We start from the raw sequence: 24184 nt of genomic DNA, 5'->3' as shown, positions 1-24184 counted from the left end.
CCATGTTTACCTTTTGCAAATGACTTGACTGAATAGAAGTAAAGTCTAACCTTGTGTGTTTAATGGAGGACATTTAGATGGTAACTGTCTGAGATTTACACAAGTAAACATGCTGCAGGACTGCTTATATCGGATATTTTTGATGCAAGCCGATATTATCCGTTACGTAGAAGCATTTAAGTCTCACCTTAAAACTCATCCGTATACTCTAGCCTTTAAATAGACCTCCTTTTTAGACCAGTTGATCTGCCGCTTCTTTTCTTTCTCCTATGTCCCCCCCCTCCCTTGTGGAGGGGGTCCGGTCCGATGACCATGGATGAAGTACTGGCTGTCCAGAGTCGAGACCCAGGATGGACCGCTCGTCGGGACCCAGGATGGACCGCTCGCCTGTATCGGTTGGGGACATCTCTACGCTGCTGATCCGCCTCCGCTTGAGATGGTCTCCTGTGGACGGGACTCTCGCTGCTGTCTTGGATCCGCTTGAACTGAACTCTCGCGGCTGTGTTGGAGCCACTATGGATTGAACTTTCACAGTATCATGTTAGCCCCGCTCGACATCCATTGCTTTCGGTCCCCTAGAGGGGGGGGGGTTGCCCACATCTGAGGTCCTCTCCAAGGTTTCTCATAGTCAGCATTGTCACTGGCGTCCCACTGCATGTGAATTCTCCCTGCCCACTGGGTGTGAGTTTTCCTTGCCCTTTTGTGGGTTCTTCCGAGGATGTTGTAGTCGTAATGATTTGTGCAGTCCTTTGAGACATTTGTGATTTGGGGTTATATAAATAAACATTGATTGATTGATTGACTTGTTTGTCCGCTGATATCCTATATCAGTTAGTGGCCAGGTCAATCCAGGTTAAGTGAGAAGTAATTGACTCTGTTTAATCTGATTATAAAACTTTACTGTATTTTCCCAATTTGTTACTACGCTTTATAATACGGTGCAGCTAATTTATGGTTTTCTCTTCGCTAACGACCATAATGTTTTGTAGTCAACAAATGAAACACAGACAAACTTGAAAAAAATGTGTTATTGTTTTTACTAAAGCCCCAACTTTTGGACGGGTTTGCTCACGGCAGGTGCTTCTGGTTGAAAATGTACGTCCTGTTTTGCGCCTGGAACCAGAAGTATATCCTGTCTCGTCTAATGCTGTATTTGTCTATAGCGTTTTACAATGTAACTAAAACAAACTGTTCTTATGAAACTGTCCCATGTGTGATGTCTGTAGGACTGTTTTCATGCATATTCGTACGTGCTATCGTAACGTAATTTATCTAGTGTAGTTAGCATTAGCTAATATGCTAACGTGTTTAAGTGTCTGTGTTAGTATTGTTAACTTACAATGGCATTCTTTTTGTATTTCTTCAGGTTCACAAATTCACTGAAACATAACCGTGGAGTTATTGAATCTGTTTAGCTGGTTGTAGAGCTAGCCTCAGTAGCACCATGACATTGACTTCTGTTTTGTTGGATCAGCCATTTTTCTGTTGTGTGTAAGGCGCCTTTTGGAGACATTTAAGGTATGTGAAATTTTTACAAAATCTTTCGCACCGGTAGGTATCTGTGGTGCGACTAATATGTAAAAATATTTAATCAAAAATTTGGTGGGTGCGGCTTTTTTTTTTACCGGTGGCTCTGTAGCCCAGAATTCACTGTAATCATTTGACAACACTAAAAATAAATAAATTAATGAGATGACTTATTAGCTATTAGAGTAATTTGCTTAATCACCTATAGCACAGAACTAATTGCTGAGACATGGAGAGGAGGTGAGATTAAATATGCTAATTATTCCTCCTACATAGGACCCTTTAACTTAGGAGTGTCCAAACTTTTTAACTGGGGTACCACATTGGGCTTAAAACAATACTTAAAAGCAAGCAAAGTAACTATATATATATGTGTGTGTGTATATATATATATATATATATATATATATATATATATATATATATATATATATATATATATATATATATATAAATCAATCAATGTTTATTTATATAGCCCTAAATCACTAGTGTCTCAAAGGGCTGCACAAACCACTACGACATCCTCGGTAGGCACACACACACACATATATATATATATATATAAAATTACATTGAATTATAAAATAATGGATAGGCTCCAGCAACCCCCGTGATCCCAAAAGGGACAAGCGGTAGGAAATAGATGGATACATAATTGAGAATTATCATAACTGGTTATTAAGAGGATAGGTTGATTGGCAACACTAAATTGGCCCTAGTGTGTGAATGTGAGTGTGAATGCGGTCTGTCTATCTGGGTTGGCCCTGCGATGAGGGGGCGACTTGTCCAGGGTGTACCCCGCCTTCCGCCCGATTGTAGCTGAGATAGGCGCCAGCGCCCCCCGCGACCCCAAAAGGGAATAAGCGGTAGAAAATGGATGGATGGTTATTAAGATTATCTGAAAATTCAACTCCTACCTTGTTTACTTCCATGGACTACCTCTTTATACATTTTTCAAATCAGAAATATTAAGTTGCTAAAATGCGCCAAACATGGAGAGGTGTGGAGAGAGTTTTTAAAGTTTTCCCATCATCCCTTTCAATGGATGGGTGTAGTTTTTTGTTTTTTTTACTGCTTATTGGACGTTTTTTTTAATAATATCCACACATTTCAATGAGCAGGATGTGTTCTGTGTGATATGTTTGTTGAATATTAGTGCTGGTTGATTTTTTTTCTTCTGCACAATGACTAGGGAAGGTTGTTTGGATTGAGTCATATAGATAAATGCTGTGCACAAATTCACATCAATGTACAATTAATGGCCACTGACTTGAGTTACTTTTGTTGGCCGCTAGACAGTAGCTATCAGACCACTGACTATTTGTATATTCAATTAAATCACTTGTGCAGTCCTTATTGGACTCGTGCTGTCTAGTGGGCCAAATTTAAGATGCCGGTGGGCCGCGTTAGTTTGGACACCCCTGCTTTAACTGAACTTTTACATAACGAGCTGTCCTGGCGTGTGAAACTCACCGTGCGGATGGCGATAGGGATGCCGGACTCATCCACGGGTCCGATGCCTTCATAATGGGTGGGCTTTGATGACGGACACTTTCTTCTCTTCCTCCGAGAAGCGGGCGAGGGGCACGGTGTGGCTGACGCTGGTGAGGCCCGGCACCATCGACTCTCGGGTGAACGACTCGCTGCCTTCTAAAAGCCAACAAGAGAGGAGTCCTCAGGTTACCAGGTTCAATCGTTTTCACGCTAAGTGAGCTCACCTGAGCTTCGACTCGGTCTCAGGGGGCCCGTGCGGAGTGAGGCGGGCGGAGGCGGGTAAGACGGCGGGGAGAGGGGTCTCTGGGCGTGACCGGTGCCTCCGTTCATGGCGTGGGACAGCACCTGGCCCTGAGGGAGTGAGCCGGAAACACAATCAGGAAGACAAAAATGACACAATGTGGTTCTTGAGTAAATCTCATGATTAATCAGGTGAGAATCTGCACGTGAGGACAGTTAGAGAGGGACACTTCAAAACAGTAAACACAGTTTCATTAGTTCGGTTACCACTAATCAGTCACACAAAAGGGAAAACTCTTCCATCCAACAGGAGACATTGACACGTTATTTTAAACAACAAAACAGGAAGTTTGATAACGAGAGGGGCAACAAAAAGTAGAAAAAAACAGTAAAGGATCCTAATGCTGTTCATTGCGAATGAGGACAGAGGCTGTCAATCATTCGCTCACTAAAGGGTGACAGCCTTGCTCTGGTACTCAACTGCAGAGAGTACCAATCCATACTTCCACGTTCACAGTCTGCCTGGGTTAGTTTTCGCCACATCCCTCACTTAACTGCTTGAAAGATGCATTTAAGACCTGATAAGTCCGAAAGAGAAAGAAATGGTTGTTTGAACACACTGGAGTTAGCCCTGGATAGTCCTGCTCCTTAATGCTTCAGTCACACGCAGGATTCTCACAGGAATGAGGCAAAAACACAACCTTACCCACTGTAGGTCTATTCATGTCTGCTGTTGTAAGACCCTGCAAATAAGTAACACTAAATGAAGGCGGCAGGTGTCAATCATGATGGTAGCCTTGCGTTGGCACTCAACTGCAGAGAGTACCATGCATTTCATTTGGGAGGAGGCCATTAATGGGTACGAACGCCACATCAGTGTTTCACAAAAAATGGGCCGAGGCCCACTGGGTTTGGTCGCAAGCAGCAGGGAAGATGTCCATTAATTGTGGCTATACTCTAGTATTCATGTTAGAACGATACACAAGCTTGCAGCTAGATGGCAGCAGTGCTCAATCTAAACAACAGTCTCCCTGTTCTACCCGGTAGAAGTAGTAAGTACACAGATGGAGACGTTTGTGACATGGAAAAAAAAAAAAAATCAAGCACAGCTGTGAAGTGAAAACCATTTCAGGGAACTACCTCTTGAAGCTCATCGAGAATGCCAAGAGTGTGCAATGCAGTAATCAGAGCAAAGTGTGGCTATTTTAAAGAAACTAAAATACAAAACATGTTTTCAGTTATTTCACCTTTTTTGTTCAGTACATAACTCCACATGTGTTCATTCATTGTTTTGACAAATTCAGTGACAATCTACAATGTAAATAGTCATGGAAATAAAGAACACGTTGAATGAGAAGTTGTGTCCAAGCTTCTGGCCTGTACTGTATGTATATATATATATATATATATATATATATATATATATATATATATACATATACATATATACATATATATATATATATATATATATATATACATATATATATATATATATATATATATATATACATATATACATATATACATATATATATATACATATATACATATATACATATACACATATATATATATATATACATATGTATATATACACATATACATACACATACATACATATGTATATATACATACACATACATACATATGTATATATACATACACATACATACATATGTATATATACATACACATACATAGATATGTATATATACATACACATACATACATATATATATATATACATACATATATATACATACACATACATATGTATATATACATACACATACATATGTATATATACATACACATACATATGTATATATGCATACACATACATATATATGCATACACATACATACATATGCATATATACATACATATGTATATATACATATACAAACATATGTATATATACATATACAAACATATGTATATATACATATACATACATATGTATATATACATACATACATATGTATATATACATACATACATATGTATACATACATACATATGTATATATACATACATAAATACGTATATATACACACATAAATACGTATATATACATACATACGTATATATACATACATATATATACATACATACATATGTATATATACATATACAAACATATGTATATATGCATGTACATACATATGTATATATACATATACATACATATGTATATATACATATACATACATATGTATATACATATACATACATAGATATGTATACATACATACATCCATATGTATATATATACATACATAAATACGTATATATACATACATACGTATATATACATACATACGTATATATACATACATACGTATATATACATACATACGTATATATACATACATACGTATATATACATACATACATATGTATATATATATACATACATACATACGGACGTATATATACATACATACATATGTATATATACATACATACATACGTACGCATATATACATACATATGTGTATATATACATATATACACATACATATGTATATATACATATATATACATACATATGTATATATACATATATACATATATATACATACATATATATATATACATACATATATATACATACATATGTATCTATATACATATATGTGTATATATACATACATATATATATACATACATAAGCATATATACATATACATCCATACATATGTATATATACATACATACATATATACATATACATACATACATACATACATAAGTATATATACATATACATCCATACATACGTATATATACATATACATCCATACATACGTATATATACATATACATCCATACATACGTATATATACATCCATACATACGTATATATACATATATACATACATACGTATATATACATATATACATACATACGTATATATACATATATACATACATATGTATATATACATATATACATACATACATATATACATACATATATACATATATACATACATATGTATATATACATACATACTTATATATACATATACATACATATGTATATATACATATACATACATACGTATATATACATATATACATACGTATATATACATATACATATGTATATATTAGGGGTGGGCAAATTAATGCGCTAATTATGAGTTAACTCATCAATCTATTAACGCCGACAATAATTTTATCGCAAATTTGCGTATGTTGTTTACATGCTTTTATTTTGTTAACGCCTTTTCCTAACAAGATTGCGTCGCCCGGCGTCGAGGGGCTCTTGCTAAAGATGGAACATTTGGCCAAAATACCGGACAATTCTGCAAATTTCATGGCTGGCTTACAGCGTGGTCACTCCGGGATCACTTACGACCGCCAGACAATTCTGGATGTGGATAGATCGGGCCGTTTTGGACTGAATGACGCGTGCTTGCTAGACCGGCTAGCTAGCATGGGAATACTTTGTTGGCTACATCCAGCGGCCTGTGAAGCAGCGGAGTATATGTGTTGTCTGTCTATTTATCAATAATGCAGACGAGGAGTGTTGGCTGAGTTCTTAACGTTTGCTTTCAGAGCGTGCATATCACAACATACAAGATGCCGTCATGGCGACACAACCTATACCGGGCTACCGCGCATGCTCGTCACTCCTGTTGCATGCTGGGTAGGGTAGTTCTTTTATTCCCTGGCTCATAACATCACAATATGGTTTAATAACTTATAAACGCATGCTTACCTTAGCTAAAACTAAATATTACTCAAATCTCATCCATTGTAATAAAAACTATCCTAAATTTTTGTTTAGTACGGTAGCATCGCTAACCCAACAAGGGACTCCTTCCATTAGCTCCAAGACTCAGCTGTTGACTTTATGCAATTCTTTAGTAAGAAAATTGAAGTCATTAGAAAGGAGATTAAAGACAATGCGTCCCAGCTTCAACTGGGTTCTATTAACACTGACACGATGGTATATACGGCGGATACTGCCCTCCAAAATAGTTTCTCTCGTTTTGAGGAAATAACATTAGAGGAATTGTTACAACGTGTAAATGGAATAAAACAAACAACATGTTTACTTGACCCTATTCCTGGGAAACTGATCAAGGAGCTCTTTGTATTATTAGGTCCATCAGTGCTAAATATTATAAACGTATCACTTTCCTCGGGCACTGTTCCCCTAGCATTCAAAAAAGCGGTTATTCATCCTCTTCTTAAAAGACCTAACCTCGATCCTGACCTCATGGTAAACTAACGACCGGTGTCTCACCTTCCCTTTATTTCAAAAATCCTCGAAAAAATTGTTGCGGAGCAGTTAAATGAACACTTAGCGTCTGACAATCTATGTGAAGCCTTTCAATCCGGTTTCAGGGCAAATCACTCAACGGAGACAGCCCTCGCAAAAATGACTAATGATCTATTGCTAACGATGGATTCTGATGCGTCATCTATGTTGCTGCTCCTCGATCTTAGCACTGCTTTCGATACCGTCGATCATAATATTTTATTAAAACGTATCAAAACACGAATTGGTATGTCAGACTTAGCCCTGTCTTGGTTTAACTCTTATCTTACTGATAGGATGCAGTGTGTCTCCCATAACCATGTGACCTCGGACTACGTCAAGGTAACGTGTGGAGTTCCCCAGGGTTCGGTCCTTGGCCCTGCACTCTTCAGCATCTACATGCTGCCGCTAGGTGACATCATACGCAAATACGGTGTTAGCTTTCACTGTTATGCTGATGACACCCAACTCTACATGCCCCTAAAGCTGACCAACACGCCGGATTGTAGTCAGCTGGAGGCGTGTCTTAAAGAAATTAAACAATGGATGTCCGCTAACTTTTTGCAACTCAACGCCAAAAAAACGGAAATGCTGATTATCGGTCCTGCTAGACACTGACCTCTATTTAATAATACAACTCTAACATTTCACAACCAAACAATTAAACAAGGCGACACGGTAAAGAATCTGGGTGTTATCTTCGACCCAACTCTCTCCTTTGAGGCACACATTAAAAGCGTTACTAAAACGGCCTTCTTTCATCTCCGTAATATCGCTAAAATTCGCTCCATTCTGTCCACTAAAGACGCTGAGATCATTATCCATGCGTTTGTTACGTCTCGCCTCGACTACTGTAACGTATTATTTTCGGGTCTCCCCATGTCTAGCATTAAAAGATTACAGTTGGTACAAAATGCGGCTACTAGACTTTTGACAAGAACAAGAAAGTTTGATCACATTACGCCTGTACTGGCTCACCTGCACTGGCTTCCTGTGCACTTAAGATGTGACTTTAAGGTTTTACTACTTACGTATAAAATACTACACGGTCTAACTCCATCCTATCTTGCCGATTGTATTGTACCATATGTCCCGGCAAGAAATCTGCGTTCAAAGGACTCCGCCTTATTAGTGATTCCCAAAGCCCAAAAAGAGTCTGCGGACTATAGAGCGTTTTCATTTCGGGCTCCAGTACTCTGGAATGCCCTCCAGAGATGCTACCACAGTAGAAGCATTAAAGTCTCACCTTAAAACTCATTTGTATACTCTAGCCTTTAAATAGACTCCCTTTTTAGACCAGTTGATCTGCCGTTTCTTTTCTTTTTCTCCTATGTCCCACTCTCCCTTGTGGAGGGGGTCCGGTCCGATCCGGTGGCCATATACTGCTTGCCTGTGTATCGGCTGGGGACATCTCTGCGCTGCTGATCCGCCTCCGCTTGGGATGGTTTCCTGCTGGCTCCGCTGTGAACGGGACTCTCGCTGCTGTGTTGGATCCGCTTTGGACTGGACTCTCGCGACTGTGTTGGATCCATTATGGATTGAACTTTCACAGTATTATGTTAGACCCGCTCAACATCCATTGCTTTCCTCCTATCCAAGGTTCTCATAGTCATCATTGTCACCGACGTCCCACAAGGTCATTATTGTCACCGATGTCCCACTGGGTGTGAGTTTTCCTTGCCCTTGTGTGGGCCTACCGAGGATGTCGTAGTGGTTTGTGCAGCCCTTTGAGACACTAGTGATTTAGGGCTATATAAGTAAACATTGATTGATTGATTGATTGATTGATGTATATGATGCATTCAGTTTATCAAAGCACCAAGCAAACAATCGGAAAATTCCCATCATAGCAATTCCTAGATATGGTCATAATTATTTTAAGTGCACTACGCAGAATAAACACAACATTATTAATATTGCGACTACGGATAATTTGATCAAAAATTCCCTAAAACAGCCCACTACCTATAATATAGGTTTTTTTTAAACATAAGATCCCTGATAAAAAAAGATTTCTGCTGTTACCTCAGAAATTGCCTGTTCAGATGTTATGATTGTGGCTCAGAGATTTGTATGTAAATTATATTTATTTTCCATAACAAACAGGATAACTTAAATACCCTGGCAGTGGAAATAAGCTTAAATGTTTGTATTTACATTTTTTGAGTTGATTTTCATAAAATATGCTATTTAACTGCTACTGTTTAACAAGGACTGATTTAAATTGTGTTTGCACAACAAATGTTTTGGCGCTTTTGTTCATGTGGGAGAATATTCCAATAAAGGTGCACTACACACTACTTTTGAATTCATTATTGGGCTTTGCGTATACAATGCAGTTAATCGCGATTAATCAGAGAAATAGTGCGATTAACTTCGATTAAAATTTTTAATCGTTGCCCAGCCCTCATATATATACATATGCATATATACATACATATGTAAATATATGCATAAATATGTATATATACATATACACACACACACACATATATATATATATATATATATATATATATATAAATATATATATATATACATACATATATATGTATATGTACATATATTTACATGCATACGTATATACACATATATATATACATACATATGTATATATACATACATATGTATATATACATATGTATATATGCATATATACATACATGTGTATATATACATACATATGTATATATACATATGTATATCTACATATGTATATATGCATCTATACATACATATGTATAGATGCATATATACATACATATGTATATATGCATATATACATACATATGTATATATACATATATACATACATATGTATATATACATATATACATATGTATATATACATATATACATATGTATATATATACATATGTACCTATATGTATATATACATATACATACATACGTATACACACATATACATACATACGTATATATACATACATACATACGTATACATACATACATACGTATATATACATACATACATACGTATTTATACATATACATACATATGTATATATACATACATACGTATACATACATACATACGTATATATACATACATACATACGTATTTATACATATACATACATATGTATATATACATATACATACATATGTATATATACATACATATGTTTACATATACATACATACATACGAATATATACATACATATGTATACATATACATACATGCATACGAATATATACATATACATACATACATATGAATATATACATACATATGTATGTATGTGTGTACAAATTATACATCTATATGTATGTATACATACATATATACATAAGTACGTATATGTATGTATATATATATATACACACACACATACATACATATATATTCAAATATACATGTATATATATATATATATATATATTTAAAAAACACATATATATATATATATAAATATATATATATTTATAAAACACATATATATATATATATATATATTTTTTTTTTTTTTTGAAAAATAAATAATACAAAATTGAAATATATATTATTTTTTTAATTAATTATTTTTCAAATTGATTTATTTAAAATTTTGAATGGATTTCAAGTCGAGATTAATAACAATCATGATTTGGATGTGAACTGATATTTTGGTTCACCCCTAATAATACACATTGTGTAACTGCATGTGAATGTCAAGTCTATTGAAGTTTGCCCTTACTGCACGGCTGTGAGACCGTGCCAATGAGTTAGCATGATCTGCAGGCCTTTGAAGTTGTGAAAAAACGGGTTTGCTTCTTAGCTGCAGCACAATGCTATATGACGCTGCACACTTGATAGCACTGAAATGCAACTAAGGGAGTATTGGAAGAGTGTTGGGAGTTCATTAAAAAAGCGAGAGAACACAAAGAAGCTCAGCAAGAAAGTGCAGAGGCGTGAAATGACAGAGTGGGGGGTTAAACTCTGGAATCAGGCAGGTGGCTAAGAAAGATCGGTTAGCCGCAGATTTTTCGGTGAACGTCCGAACGTCAGTTTTGGCATAAGTGTGTGTTACAGCGGTGACTTGCTGGGATAATTACGTTAGTGACAGTGGCTGTTGCGGCGGCTGTTAGCGCATCATCGAGGCCAGCGGCAGCAACAGCAGCGGAGACATGGCTGAGGGTGGGCGACGGCGTGGGCGAATCGCCGGGCGAGTCCAGGCTTAAAATCTGCAGCTCGTCCAGCAGGCCCGCCGTGGAGGAGGAGTAGTGGCTGAGAGCCGACACCGTCACGGGGGACGCGCAGCCGCTGACGGAGGCCGAGGCGGCGTCGGCTCCGCTGGCAATGTACGGGCTGGGCGACAGGGCCTTGGACATTAGGCCTGACAGGTACTCGAGGGATTCTGAGCTGTGGCTGAGGAAGGGGTAGTGGCGTGCTGCGGAGTCAGGGGAGAAAGGCCCCTGGCGTTGGAGGGAGGGAGAGGAGAGAGCTTAGTGGCGTTATTGCTCGTTAGCAGCACCGTCACAGAGGATGAGTGTGGAAGTAACGCGGTGAAGCGTCATGAGGCTGCAGCACGTCTTCGTTAATCAATGCTGTGGATGGAAAAGGCTCTGTTAGTCCAAGCTCAGTGGAGGGCCGACAATGCAATGTACGGACACAAGAGGCGACGTGAAACATCCCTCTAAATCAGCGGTCATCAGAACTTTTTCGCTGCGAACCACCTCAGAAAAAGACTCTCCAAGTACCACCATAATGACCAACAGTAAAATACAGTAACATATTAGGCCTAAGTATTCATTAAAAGGAAGGCAGAGGTTTTATTTAACAAACACATTTAGCATTTTGGCCACTCTAACACTACACATCTTGAACAGTAACACTGTGTTTAAATATTTATCTTAGTGATTTCCTTCGGCGCACCACAGTTTGAGAATGCCTGTTCTATAAGTCGCTCCGGAGTATAAGTCGCACCTGCCGAAAATGCTTAATAAAGAAGGGAAAAAACATATATAAGTCGCACTGGGATGTAAGTCTATTTTTTTAGGGAAATGTATTTGATAAAACCAAACACCAAGAATAGACATTTGAAAGGCAATTTAAAATAAATAAAGAATAGTGAACAACAGGCTGAATAAGTGTACGTTATATGACGCATAAATAACCAACTGAGAAGGTGCCTCCTATGTTAACGTAACATATTATGGTAAGAGTCACTCTTACTACCATATAACATATAGAACATGCTATACGTTTACCAAACAATCTGTCACTCCTAATCGATAAATCCCATGAAATCTTATACGTCTAGTCCAGGGGTGTCAAACTCAAATACAGAGTGGGCCAAAATTTAAAACTGAACAAAGTAACCTTTTAATAGGGACCCAAACAACTTTTGCATTGAACAATGAACAAGCAAGGCTTATATAACTTTATAGTGACATGCAAAATCGAGTTTCAAATAATAATAATAATAATAATTAAAAAATATCAATGGCATATCAAATAAAATTTAAATACAAATTGAATGCCTCTTTTCTATTTGCAGCCTTCTGAGGTAAATATCAATATATATTGTAGCGTCCCGAAAGAGTTAGTGCTGCAAGGGGTTCTGGGTATTCGTTCTGTTGTGTTTATAATATGTTACAGTGCGGATGTTCTCCCGAAATGTGTTTGTCATTCTTGTTTGGTGTGAGTTCACAGTGTGGCGCATGTTTGTAACAGTGTTAAAGTTGTTTATACGGTCACCCTCAGTGTGACCTGTATGGCTGTTGACCAAGTATGCTTTGCATTCACTTATGTGTGTGTAATAGCCGCATATATTATGCGAGTGGGCCTGCATGCTGTTTGTATGGAGGAAATGCGGACGTGACGACAGGTTGTAGAGACTACTAAAGGCAGTGCCTTGAAGGCACGCCCTCAATATTGTTGTCCGGGTGGAAATCGGGAGAATGCTTGCCCCGGGAGATTTTCGGGAGGGGCACTGAACTTCGGGAGGATCGGCAAGTGTGAGAAATTGCGGTGTTACAGCGGCACCGCTGCTGTGTAATAACGGTGGGCCAGCTATAATGTTAATTTGATATTGCCTCAAGGGCCAAATTAAATTACACGGCGGGCCAGAGTTTGACACCCATGGTCTAGTCTCTTACGTAAATGAGCTAAATAATATTATTTGATATTTTAATGTGTAATGTGTTAATAATTTCACACATAAGTCGCTCCTGAGTATAAGTCGCACCCCTGGCCAAATTTTGAAAAAAAAAATTGCGACTTTTAGTGCGAAAAATACGGTATATTTAAATAGCGCTTTTCTATAGTAACTCAAAGCGCTTTTGCATAGTTAAACCCAATATCTAAGTTACATTTAAACCAGTGCGGGTAGCACCGGGAGGAGGTGGGTAAAGTATCTTGCCCAAGGACACAACGGCAGTGACTTGGATAGTGGAAGCGGGGATCGAACCTGGGACCCTCAAGTTGCTGGCACGGCTGCTCTACCAACTGAGCTACACCGCTAAAATTGCACTCACAGCCACTGTAAACATTTTCATTATTCATTACTCCATAACAATTGCATTATTTTAACAGTAACATTCACAGTACTTTACTGTAAAATTTACCATAATTTTTTACAGTTATTTGTTGGAAGGACACAGAAAATTTTCATTATAGTATTTTACTGTAAAATAATGTGAAATCCTGGTATTTTTTTTTTGGACAGTGTATGCTACCGTAGCTTGAAGACAAACAAAATGATCAAATTAAGGGATAAAGCTCAAGGCATTGATTTGAAACGTGTAGCGACGCCTAATGTTTATTCTTTTTTTTTTTTTGTGAACCCCTTTGAGACACTCGTAATTTAGGGCCGTATAAGTAAACATTGATTGATTGTCGATTGATTGAAGACAAATACGTCACAAAGAGCAGTGCCTATTTTCTAAAACAAGTGAGAGAGATGACAGATTTTCTCTCATTTGGTGCTAATAAGCAGACTCCAAGGACATGTGACCGATACTTTTGTCCACATACTAGTGTACTTTCCACTGACATTCACACAGGTACACATTCATGTATAAAATTGGGCTGCTCACACATGAAGAAAAATCAAAGTTAGTCAACTTGCTTGAATGGCGGCATCAAGACTTGGAAAGAAACAACAAAGAGCAACACACAACATGTAGTTACTGTATGTACACATTTTTTGGTGTAAGCTAACTTGTGTTTGTGAAGCGCTGCACACAAAAAGGGGAAAATGTGTGAAAACATTTGAAACTTTAAAGAGCACATAATTTAAAAGCGGAAAGACATTAAAGTATACATTATTATTCTACACTTGATGTTCATATTGTTACTTCAAAGAAATCAACTGTAAGTTACTCAATTAAAAAAAATGCTTGGAACTTTAGAGGTTCCTGCATTCCTGGACCAAAAATGTTTTGTTTGTATCAAAAAATATTATTAAAACATTTTAACATCAATTACTGTAAGCGTGTTTATCCTAAACATTCATCCATCCATCCATCCATCATCTTCCGCTTATCCGAGGTCGGGTCGCGGGGGCAGCAGCCTAAGCAGGGAAGCCCAGACTTCCCTATCTCCAGCCACTTCGTCTAGCTCTTCCCGGGGGATCCCGAGGCGTTCCCAGGCCAGCCGAGAGACATAGTCTTTCCAACGTGTCCTGGGTCTTCCCCGTGGCCTCCTACCAGCTGGACGTGCCCTAAACACATCCCTAGGGAGGCGTTCGGGTGGCATCCTGACCAAATGCCCGAACCACCTCATCTGGCTCCTCTCGATGTGGAGGAGCAGCGGCTTTACGTTGAGCTCCTCCCGGATGGCAGAGCTTCTCACCCTATCTCTAAGGGAGAGCCCCGCCACCCGGCGGAGGAAACTCATTTCGGCCGCTTGTACCCGTGATCTTATCCTTTCGGTCATGACCCAAAGCTCATGACCATAGGTGAGGATGGGAACGTAGATCGACCAGTAAATTGAGAGCTTTGCCTTCCGGCTCAGCTCCTTCTTCACCACAACGGATCGATACAACGTCCGCATTACTGAAGACGCCGCACCGATCCGCCTGTCGATCTCACGATCCACTCTTCCCCCACTCGTGAACAAGACTCCTAGGTACTTGAACTCCTCCACTTGGGGCAGGGTCTCCTCCCCAACCCGGAGATGGCAGTCCACCCTTTTCCGGGCGAGAACCATGGACTCGGACTTGGAGGTGCTGATTCTCATTCCGGTCGCTTCACACTCGGCTGCGAACCGATCCAGTGAGAGCTGAAGATCCCGGCCAGATGAAGCCATCAGGACTACATCATCTGCAAAAAGCAGAGACCTAATCCCGTGGCCACCAAACCGGAACCCCTCAACGCCTTGGCTGCGCCTAGAAATTCTGTCCATAAAAGTTATGGACAGAATCGGTGACAAAGGACAGCCTTGGCGGAGTCCAACCTTCACTGGAAACGTGTCCGACTTACTGCCAGCAATGCGGACCAAGCTCTGACACTGATCATACAGGGAGCGGACTGCCACAATAAGACATTCCGATACCCCATACTCTCTGAGCACTCCCCACAGGACTTCCCGAGGGACACGGTCGAATGCCTTCTCCAAGTCCACAAAGCACATGTAGACTGGTTGGGCAAACTCCCATGCACCCTCAAGAACCCTGCCGAGAGTATAGAGCTGGTCCACAGTTCCACGACCAGGACGAAAACCACACTGTTCCTCCTGAATCCGAGGTTCGACTATCCGGCGAAGCCTCCTCTCCAGTACACCTGAATAAACCTTACCGGGAAGGCTGAGGAGTGTGATCCCACGATAGTTGGAACACACCCTCCGGTCCCCCTTCTTAAAGAGAGGGACCACCACCCCGGTCTGCCAATCCAGAGGTACCGCCCCCGATGTCCACGCGATGCTGCAGAGTCTTGTCAACCAAGACAGCCCCACAGCATCCAGAGCCTTAAGGAACTCCGGGCGGATCTCATCCACCCCCGGGGCCTTGCCGCCGAGGAGCTTTTTAACTACCTCAGCGACCTCAGCCCCAGAAATAGGAGAGTCCACTACAGGTTCCCCAGGCACCGCTTCCTCAAAGAAAGACGTGTTGGTGGGATTGAGGAGGTCTTCGAAGTATTCCCTCCACCGATCCACAACATCCGCAGTCGAAGTCAGCAGAACACCATCCGCACCATACACGGTGTTGATAGTGCACTGCTTCCCCTTCCTGAGGCGGCGGACGGTGGTCCAGAATCGCTTCGAAGCCGTCCGGAAGTCGTTTTCCATGGCTTCCCCGAACTCTTCCCATGTCCGAGTTTTTGCCTCCGCGACCGCTAAAGCTGCACACCGCTTGGCCCGTCGGTACCCGCCCACTGCCTCCGGAGTCCTATGAGCCAAAAGAACCCGATAGGACTCCTTCTTCAGCTTGACGGCATCCCTCACTGCTGGTGTCCACCAACGGGTTCTGGGATTACCGCCACGACAGGCACCAACAACCTTGCGGCCACAGCTCCAATCAGCCGCCTCGACAATAGAGGTTCGGAACATGGTCCACTCGGACTCAATGTCCCGCACCTCACTCGTGACATGTTCAAAGTTCTCCCGGAGGTGTGAATTGAAACTCTCTCTGACAGGAGACTCTGCCAGACGTTCCCAGCAGACCCTCACAATGCGCTTGGGCCTGCCAGGTCTGTCCGGCATCCTCCCCCACCATCGCAGCCAACTCACCACCAGGTGGTGATCGGTAGAAAGCTCCGCCCCTCTCTTCACCCGAGTGTCCAAAACATAAGGCCGCAAATCCGATGACACAACTACAAAGTCGATCATGGAACTGCGGCCTAGGGTGTCCTGGTGCCAAGTGCACATATGGACACCCTTATGTTTGAACATGGTGTTTGTTATCGACAAACTGTGACGAGCACAAAAGTCCAATAACAAAACACCACTCGGGTTTAGATCCGGGCGACCATTCTTCCCAATCACGCCTCTCCAGGTTTCACTGTCGTTGCCAACATGAGCGTTGAAGTCTCCCAGTAGGACAAGGGAATCACCCGGAGGAGCACTTTCCAGTACTCCCTCGAGTGTACCCAAAAAGGGTGGGTATTCTGAACTGCTGTTTGGTGCGTAAGCACAAACAACAGTCAGGACCCGTCCCCCCACCCGAAGGCGAAGGGAAGCTACCCTCTCGTCCACTGGGTTGAACTCAAACGTACAGGCTTTGAGGCGGGGGGAAACCAGAATTGCCACCCCAGCCCGTCGCCTCTCACTGCCGGCAACGCCAGAGTGGAAGAGGGTCCAGTCCCTCTCGAGAGAACTGGTTCCAGAGCCCTTGCTGTGCGTCGAGGTGAGTCCGACTATATCCAGCCGGAACTTCTCTACCTCGCGCACTAGCTCAGGCTCCTCTCCTCTCTGAGCTGCTACCTTACCGTGGTAGAGGAGTTTGCGTGTCCCAATGATCCTAGGAGCTATGTTGTCTGGGGGTTTTCATGCCCCCTGGTAGGGTCTCCCAAGACAAACAGGTCCTAGGTGAGTGATCAGACAAAGAGCAGCTCAAAGACTTCTATGGAATTACAACGAAATGAACCCAGATTTCCCTCGCCCGGACGTGGGTCACCGGGGCCCCGCTCTGGAGCCAGGCCCGGAGTTGGGGCACGATGGCGAGCGCCTGGTGGTCGGGCCTGTTCCCATGGGGCCCGGCCGGGCACAGCCCGAAGAGGCAACGTGGGTCATCCCTCCAATGGGCTCACCACTCATAGGAGGGGCCATTGAGGTCGGGTGCATTGTGAGCTGGGCGGCAGCCGAAGGCAGGGCACTTGGCGGTCCGATCCTCGGCTACAGAAGCTAGCTCTTGGGACGTGGAACGTCCTAAACATTCCTGACACCTAATTTTACACGCCATGGCATTTTTACCAAGCTTTTGTTTTTGTACACATATCACAGGAATATCATACCGTGACAATACTGTACTGTGAGATTTGATACCGACTCCCGCGACTCCAAAGGGAATAAGCGGTAGGAAATGGATGGATGGACATCCTTAATCCCGATTAATCAAAAATTTCCTTGAACGGCATTATTTCTTTTTTTTGCGCACATTTTAATCCCAATTAATAACGGTTTAATCACAATAAATATATTAACTACAGACAAAATGTGATTAATTTAATTTGATTCATAGATAGCCCTAATTATTTGGTGTATTAAAATCATAATACATTTTCAAAACAATTTACAATAGCTCTTGTTTTCTTTAGGTGAGCTCAAGTAAACGCAGAGACGGCCTAAAAAAGGTATTTTTAAAAATCTATTCTGTATAAAGTCAGAATCATAATACCGTATTTTCTAGACCATGGGGCGCACCGGACTATAAGGCGCACGACCGATGAGCCAGAAAACCCACTACACTGGCAGTTTTTAGCGCTTTCATAGCGAGATACATGTTAGAACTTTTCGCTACTTTAAATTAGAAATGGCAACAGCAGAGGGTGAATGCCTCATAACAATAACATAGTGAAAAAGAAGAAGCTTATCGACTACGCCCTCGACACGGACTACAGTGGCGGATGTGCGCAAATTTTCAGGACTGATGCCGATCTCAAATACACATCAGCTGGTACCAGAAGGTAAGAAAAGTTGGTTTTGTACAGTATTGTGAAACAAAACGACAGATAATATGTCTGCTAATGGGTTCCATTTTGCGGTCCTTATACAGTAAATTAGTGAATTATATTTATATAGCGCTTTTCTCTAGTGACTCAAAGCGTTTTACATAGTGAAACCCAATATCTAATTTTTACATTTAAACCAGTGTGGGTGGCACTGGGAGCAGGTGGGTAAAGTGTCTTGCCCAAGGACACAACGGCAATGACTAGGATGGCGGAAGCGGGAATCGAACCTGCAACCCTCAAGTTGCTGGCACGGCCGCTCTACCAACCGAGCTATGCCCCCCCATATACACACACCATAGTAATACTTGTATCTCTGACCACGGTAGCCTTAATGGGCCGACAATCCATCAAGCTATGCAGGTTCAAAGTCATGCTAAAACATTTTAACAGATTTTTAAGTGCCGTGTGTAAATGTTCTTTAATATCAGTGGAACATTTAAAGTTTTGGTGTTGTTTACTGGCATCATATTGCAGTCTACACGTATCTCTTACGTCTGACTACCAACTACTGGTCACACTTATTATTACACCATGTACCAAATAAAATTGCTTCAAGGCAGGTAAGCACAACCAGAATTATTTCGTACATTTGGCACACCGGGTAATAAGACGAACTGTCAATTTTTGAGAAAATGAAAGGATTTAAAGTGTGCCTTATAGTCCGGAAAATAAGGTGAATACAAATTGCGATTGGATTAGAATCGAATTTTCCAGCTCCCTGACAAAACCGTGATTATTAAAGCACTGCTATTTTTCTGACAAATACACCACATGGTGGCGATGTAATTGAACCCCTGATTTGGTATTGACTTGAAATGGCCCACATGCACGCTAAAGACAACCCACTGTAACAAAGTGTTCGGTCAAATTGGCATGAAAATTGGTAGACGCCTTTTGGGGATTGACAAGCAGGAGTGTGCAAAAATGAAGCAAGATTGGCTGAAAAACAGGGCTGCCGTCAATCAAAACACTTACAAAATCGTCCATTGGTCTGTTAGTATTTTATCTAATGTTGATAACATTTTGGCTACAACCACGATGTGGCTCAGGGGTGTTTTCTGAACAGCTAAAGTGTTGCTCTGTTTTCCACCTTAATGCCACCAAGAAGTTTATGAAGTTTTAGTAATATTTCTCTCGCTCGTCTGTGGGATGGTCATGAATGTACCAAGAGCTCTGCAGGAGAAGGTCTTGGTGGAACTGCAGGAGGATCGTTGGTCATCTCGGAAGCAGCTAAACCTGCCGGGGGTAGATTCGGCGTCTCCAGCTCCGCCATGTTGTTTGGAGTCTCTTGATGCGTCGGGCCCTTGGAGAACAAACTAACAGAGAGCGAGGAGGTGCGCGCGGAAGGCTGAGGGGGTGAAGGGTCATCTGGGTTCTCGGACCGGGGGTCGTTAAGGTGCTCGGGAGGGTCGGGGATGGTGACGGGGATGAGTCTCAGGGAGGACACCTTACGTTCTTGTGTATTAGCTGAAGCCGATGCACTAATGTCATTTAGCACGCCGGACACCATTTGGACGGGGTTAGAAGTGTTTTCCGTGTCGGAGGACGTGCTGCTCCTGAAAGTGAAGGACTCTTTTAAAACCACTTGTTCTTTCTGAGAGAATGTTAGCTTGGTTCCGGGGCTCAGTTCATTAGCTAGCGCGGTGAGAGAGCTGGGGGCCGGTGGATTAGAAGTGGCGGCCGTGAAATGGAAACTATCTCTTCTCGGAGGTGGGGACGGTACGTGGTCGGTATCCTTACGCAGCAAATTATGTGTCACAGCCGGAACAAATAGCACAGAAAATGTATCAGTCGGCATAGGAAGTCCCTGGAAAAACCCCTTCGCTACGTCGGTACGTGTGGGACGGTTTTACCTTTTTGTCCTGCAGGTTGGGTCTGACGCTACGGAAGCCTTTAGCAGCGAGAGACGAGCTGATGGCGTCTCCGTTCTCAAGGCCATCTGTCGCACTGCGTGACCGCCAAGAGTCTAGAAAAGGATGTGGTATACTTTGTGTTCTGAACAAAACCAAGTCAAGATTGTAACAAGGAACAGAAACAAGGAGACTTACTGAAGTCGGATGAGTGAGGATCACACCCTGCGAGAAACACAACGACAACACATGGTATGAGAAGTTGTGCGGCTCATCCTGTTACATCCTGGTATTTCTTGCCAAAGATATGATCTCAAAACAGGATTATGCTTCTACACTTTCCAGAGAGTCAAGTTAGTAGACTGCCATAACTCTCACTGACAATATTACTTGTTGCATTCATTCGCCGCGAGAAAACAACGTTAAAGAAGTACATGGAGTGTCATTGCAGCTGCAACTTATTTAGGGATGTCCCGATCAACATTTTTGGCCTCTGATCCGATCCGATTTCGAGTACCGATCCGATACTTTGACATTAGACAAAAAAACAAAATGTTTTATAGCAAGTAACTAAAGTAAACAATAACAATATTTAATGTAGAACCTACTAGTATTGTTGTACATCAGATGATGTTAAATTTGTGGTACTAAATGCTACATACATTTTTTTTTACCAGTACTGCACAGTTACTAAACTAACTCTCTTCATTGTTAGGCCGCCCAAAGCATCTGTTTCTCAGTTGTAATACACTTTTCCGCCACCTGTGGCAGTAATGACAAACAAACAAACAAACACAAGAAGTCTGGAGCTAAAGTCATAGAGAATTAGTATCATTAAGCGCAAAAATTATGACTAAAGGGGTGGAGCTGTATTTTCATTTGCACTTTAATTCTGTTGACAGTTTATGTCAGAAACATATTCAGTATTAATTTTCATTTTTATTTATCTCCTTCATTGATGTGCATTTTTGATGAATAGACAATTAAACTTTAACAACAAAACACATATTTACACACCTATGCTTGAGAAGGAACAGGATGAAGAAAATCTTATATTTTCTTCCTCCTTCAACATAATAAGTAGTTAATGGATAGCCCAGAATCACAAGGATACAAACCAAACAACATCCAAATATAATGAAAACAAACAAAAAACACAACAACAAAAAAGTGCAAAACTTCATGAAGCATAAACTACAAAAAAATATATATATATACCTCACGGGATGATACAAAACAAATACAAAACCATACAAAAAATAAGTAAAATAATAAATAAAAAAGCAATATGTAGACACTTACGACTGTACATATGATCTTATTGTTCTGTCTTTCTACAATCTTTTATCTCATTGTAAAGAGAATTCCATAGTTTAACCCCCACCACTGATATACACTTGTTTTTTTAAAGTTGTCCTTGTATACTGATGTTTGAAATGACCTTTTCTTCTATGCTCTTCATTCTCAGAAGTGATGATTTACTTTATGCATTTTAGCACAACATAATTGGATGTAAATGTGTTTTTCGGCAATTATTTATGCAGTATATTTGGTTAGCACTTATTTTTCCTAATCAACCTGACCAAAGCCTAAGGTTTATGTGTTAAATAAATAATACTAATTGTGATTAACACATGGGTAGGTTATAAACTAAGTAGGTTAAATATATTTCTCAAACAAGATTAAACTGAACTAAACAAAGCAAACACTATTATTGGCTCATATTTCAAAATCATTTTGGTTTTGCCCTCGAAACCTTCCTGTATCCAGAGACTTACTCCTTGAATTGAAAACAATAACAAATACGCTCCCCTCAAAAAAAGTGCAATAATAAGAACAAAACAAAGAAACATATCGATCTAATCACTTTAGTATTGTTTATGTACTCATACAATACTAAGTATCATTAGTATCGACATCTAGAACTGTGTAGCATGCTTGGTAGAGATGCACGGATAGGCAATTATATCATCCGCATCCGCATCACCAAAGTCGTCATCCACCCGCCGTCCACCCGAACCCACATTTTATCAGGACCATACCCGCCCGCCAACCGCCCGCTGAAATACATCAGAGGTTGTCCGCCTTTACCACTCACAGAGCTATTTAAACCTATTTCACAGAGTAATGATGACAATTGGAGCCGCTAACGTTCCCGCGACTTTCCAATAGCGTTCATCCTGATTACAAGAATATGGGCGTGCTGTGAAGCCATTGCTTTAGATACCTTCAACAACATGTACAAACCGATTGTTGGTCCGGAAACATATTGTGTGCAGCTTCCGCAATCACACGTACAAGATTGAAAGGCATACTCGGTGATACAGAGTACACTGATGGTTGGGATATAAACAACTTTAACACTTACTAATATGCGCCACGCTGTGAAGCCACACCCAACAAGATTGACAAACACATTTCGGAAGAACATCCTCACAGTAACACAACATAGACGCAACACAACACATACCCATAATCCTTTGTATCTGTGACACATCCTGAATATGTTGGCGGGGTTTGCTGCTAGCGGGGTGTAAAAAATAGTCAGGAAGTGTCATGAATACAAAGGATTATGGGTATTTGTTGTGTTGCGTTTATGTTGTGTTACTGTGAGGATGTTCTCCCGAAATCTGTTTGTCGTTCTTAATTGGTGTGGCTTCACAGCGTGGCGCACATTACAAAGAATGTTAAAATTGTTTATATCACAACCGTTAGTGTACTCTGTGTCACCCAGTATGCCTTGCAGTCGTGTGCATGTGTCAGCGGAAGCCACACAAAACATGATGCTGGACTGACAAGCAGATCGTACATGTTGTAGTAGGCGACAAAGCCAATGGCTTCATAGCACGCCCTAAAACTTATAATCTGGGTTACTACTGGCAGTAATTCAGGAGAATAATAGCGTCTCTTATTGTCGTCTTCGCTTTATGACACGGGTCTTAAATGGCACTTTGAATTGCAAAGGATACCAATCACAGAACCATGCATATCAAATATTTCCGGATGGTTCAACCGCCACCCGCCCGAATCTAATTAAAAAATTTTTTTTCGTCATGTCAACCGCCCGACCCGCGGTTTATCCTCGGACTCCGCGGATGCGACCGCAAACCGCGCATCTCTAATGCATAGGCGTTACTTTTCCTCTAGTCCTCCAGTGATAATGGTGCATGGAAGGA

At 40.8% G+C, this 24184-nt stretch overlaps 1 protein-coding gene across 1 annotated transcript in view; it reads right to left on the bottom strand.

Annotated features, from left to right (window-relative positions):
* LOC133560491 (sorbin and SH3 domain-containing protein 2-like) overlaps window positions 1-24184 on the bottom strand; it is a 177816-nt gene that overhangs the window by 68058 nt on the left and 85574 nt on the right. Inside the window, 6 exon segments of the mRNA XM_061913067.1 lie at window positions 3004-3063; window positions 3065-3180; window positions 3249-3375; window positions 11602-11961; window positions 21012-21124; window positions 21207-21233. Coding sequence (XP_061769051.1) covers window positions 3004-3063; window positions 3065-3180; window positions 3249-3375; window positions 11602-11961; window positions 21012-21124; window positions 21207-21233 — 803 coding nt within the window.

This window comes from Nerophis ophidion, linkage group LG01 (assembly GCF_033978795.1).
Source record: "Nerophis ophidion isolate RoL-2023_Sa linkage group LG01, RoL_Noph_v1.0, whole genome shotgun sequence".
NCBI classification, from domain to species: Eukaryota; Metazoa; Chordata; class Actinopteri; order Syngnathiformes; family Syngnathidae; genus Nerophis; species Nerophis ophidion.
This window is presented reverse-complemented; position numbering and strand designations above follow the sequence as displayed.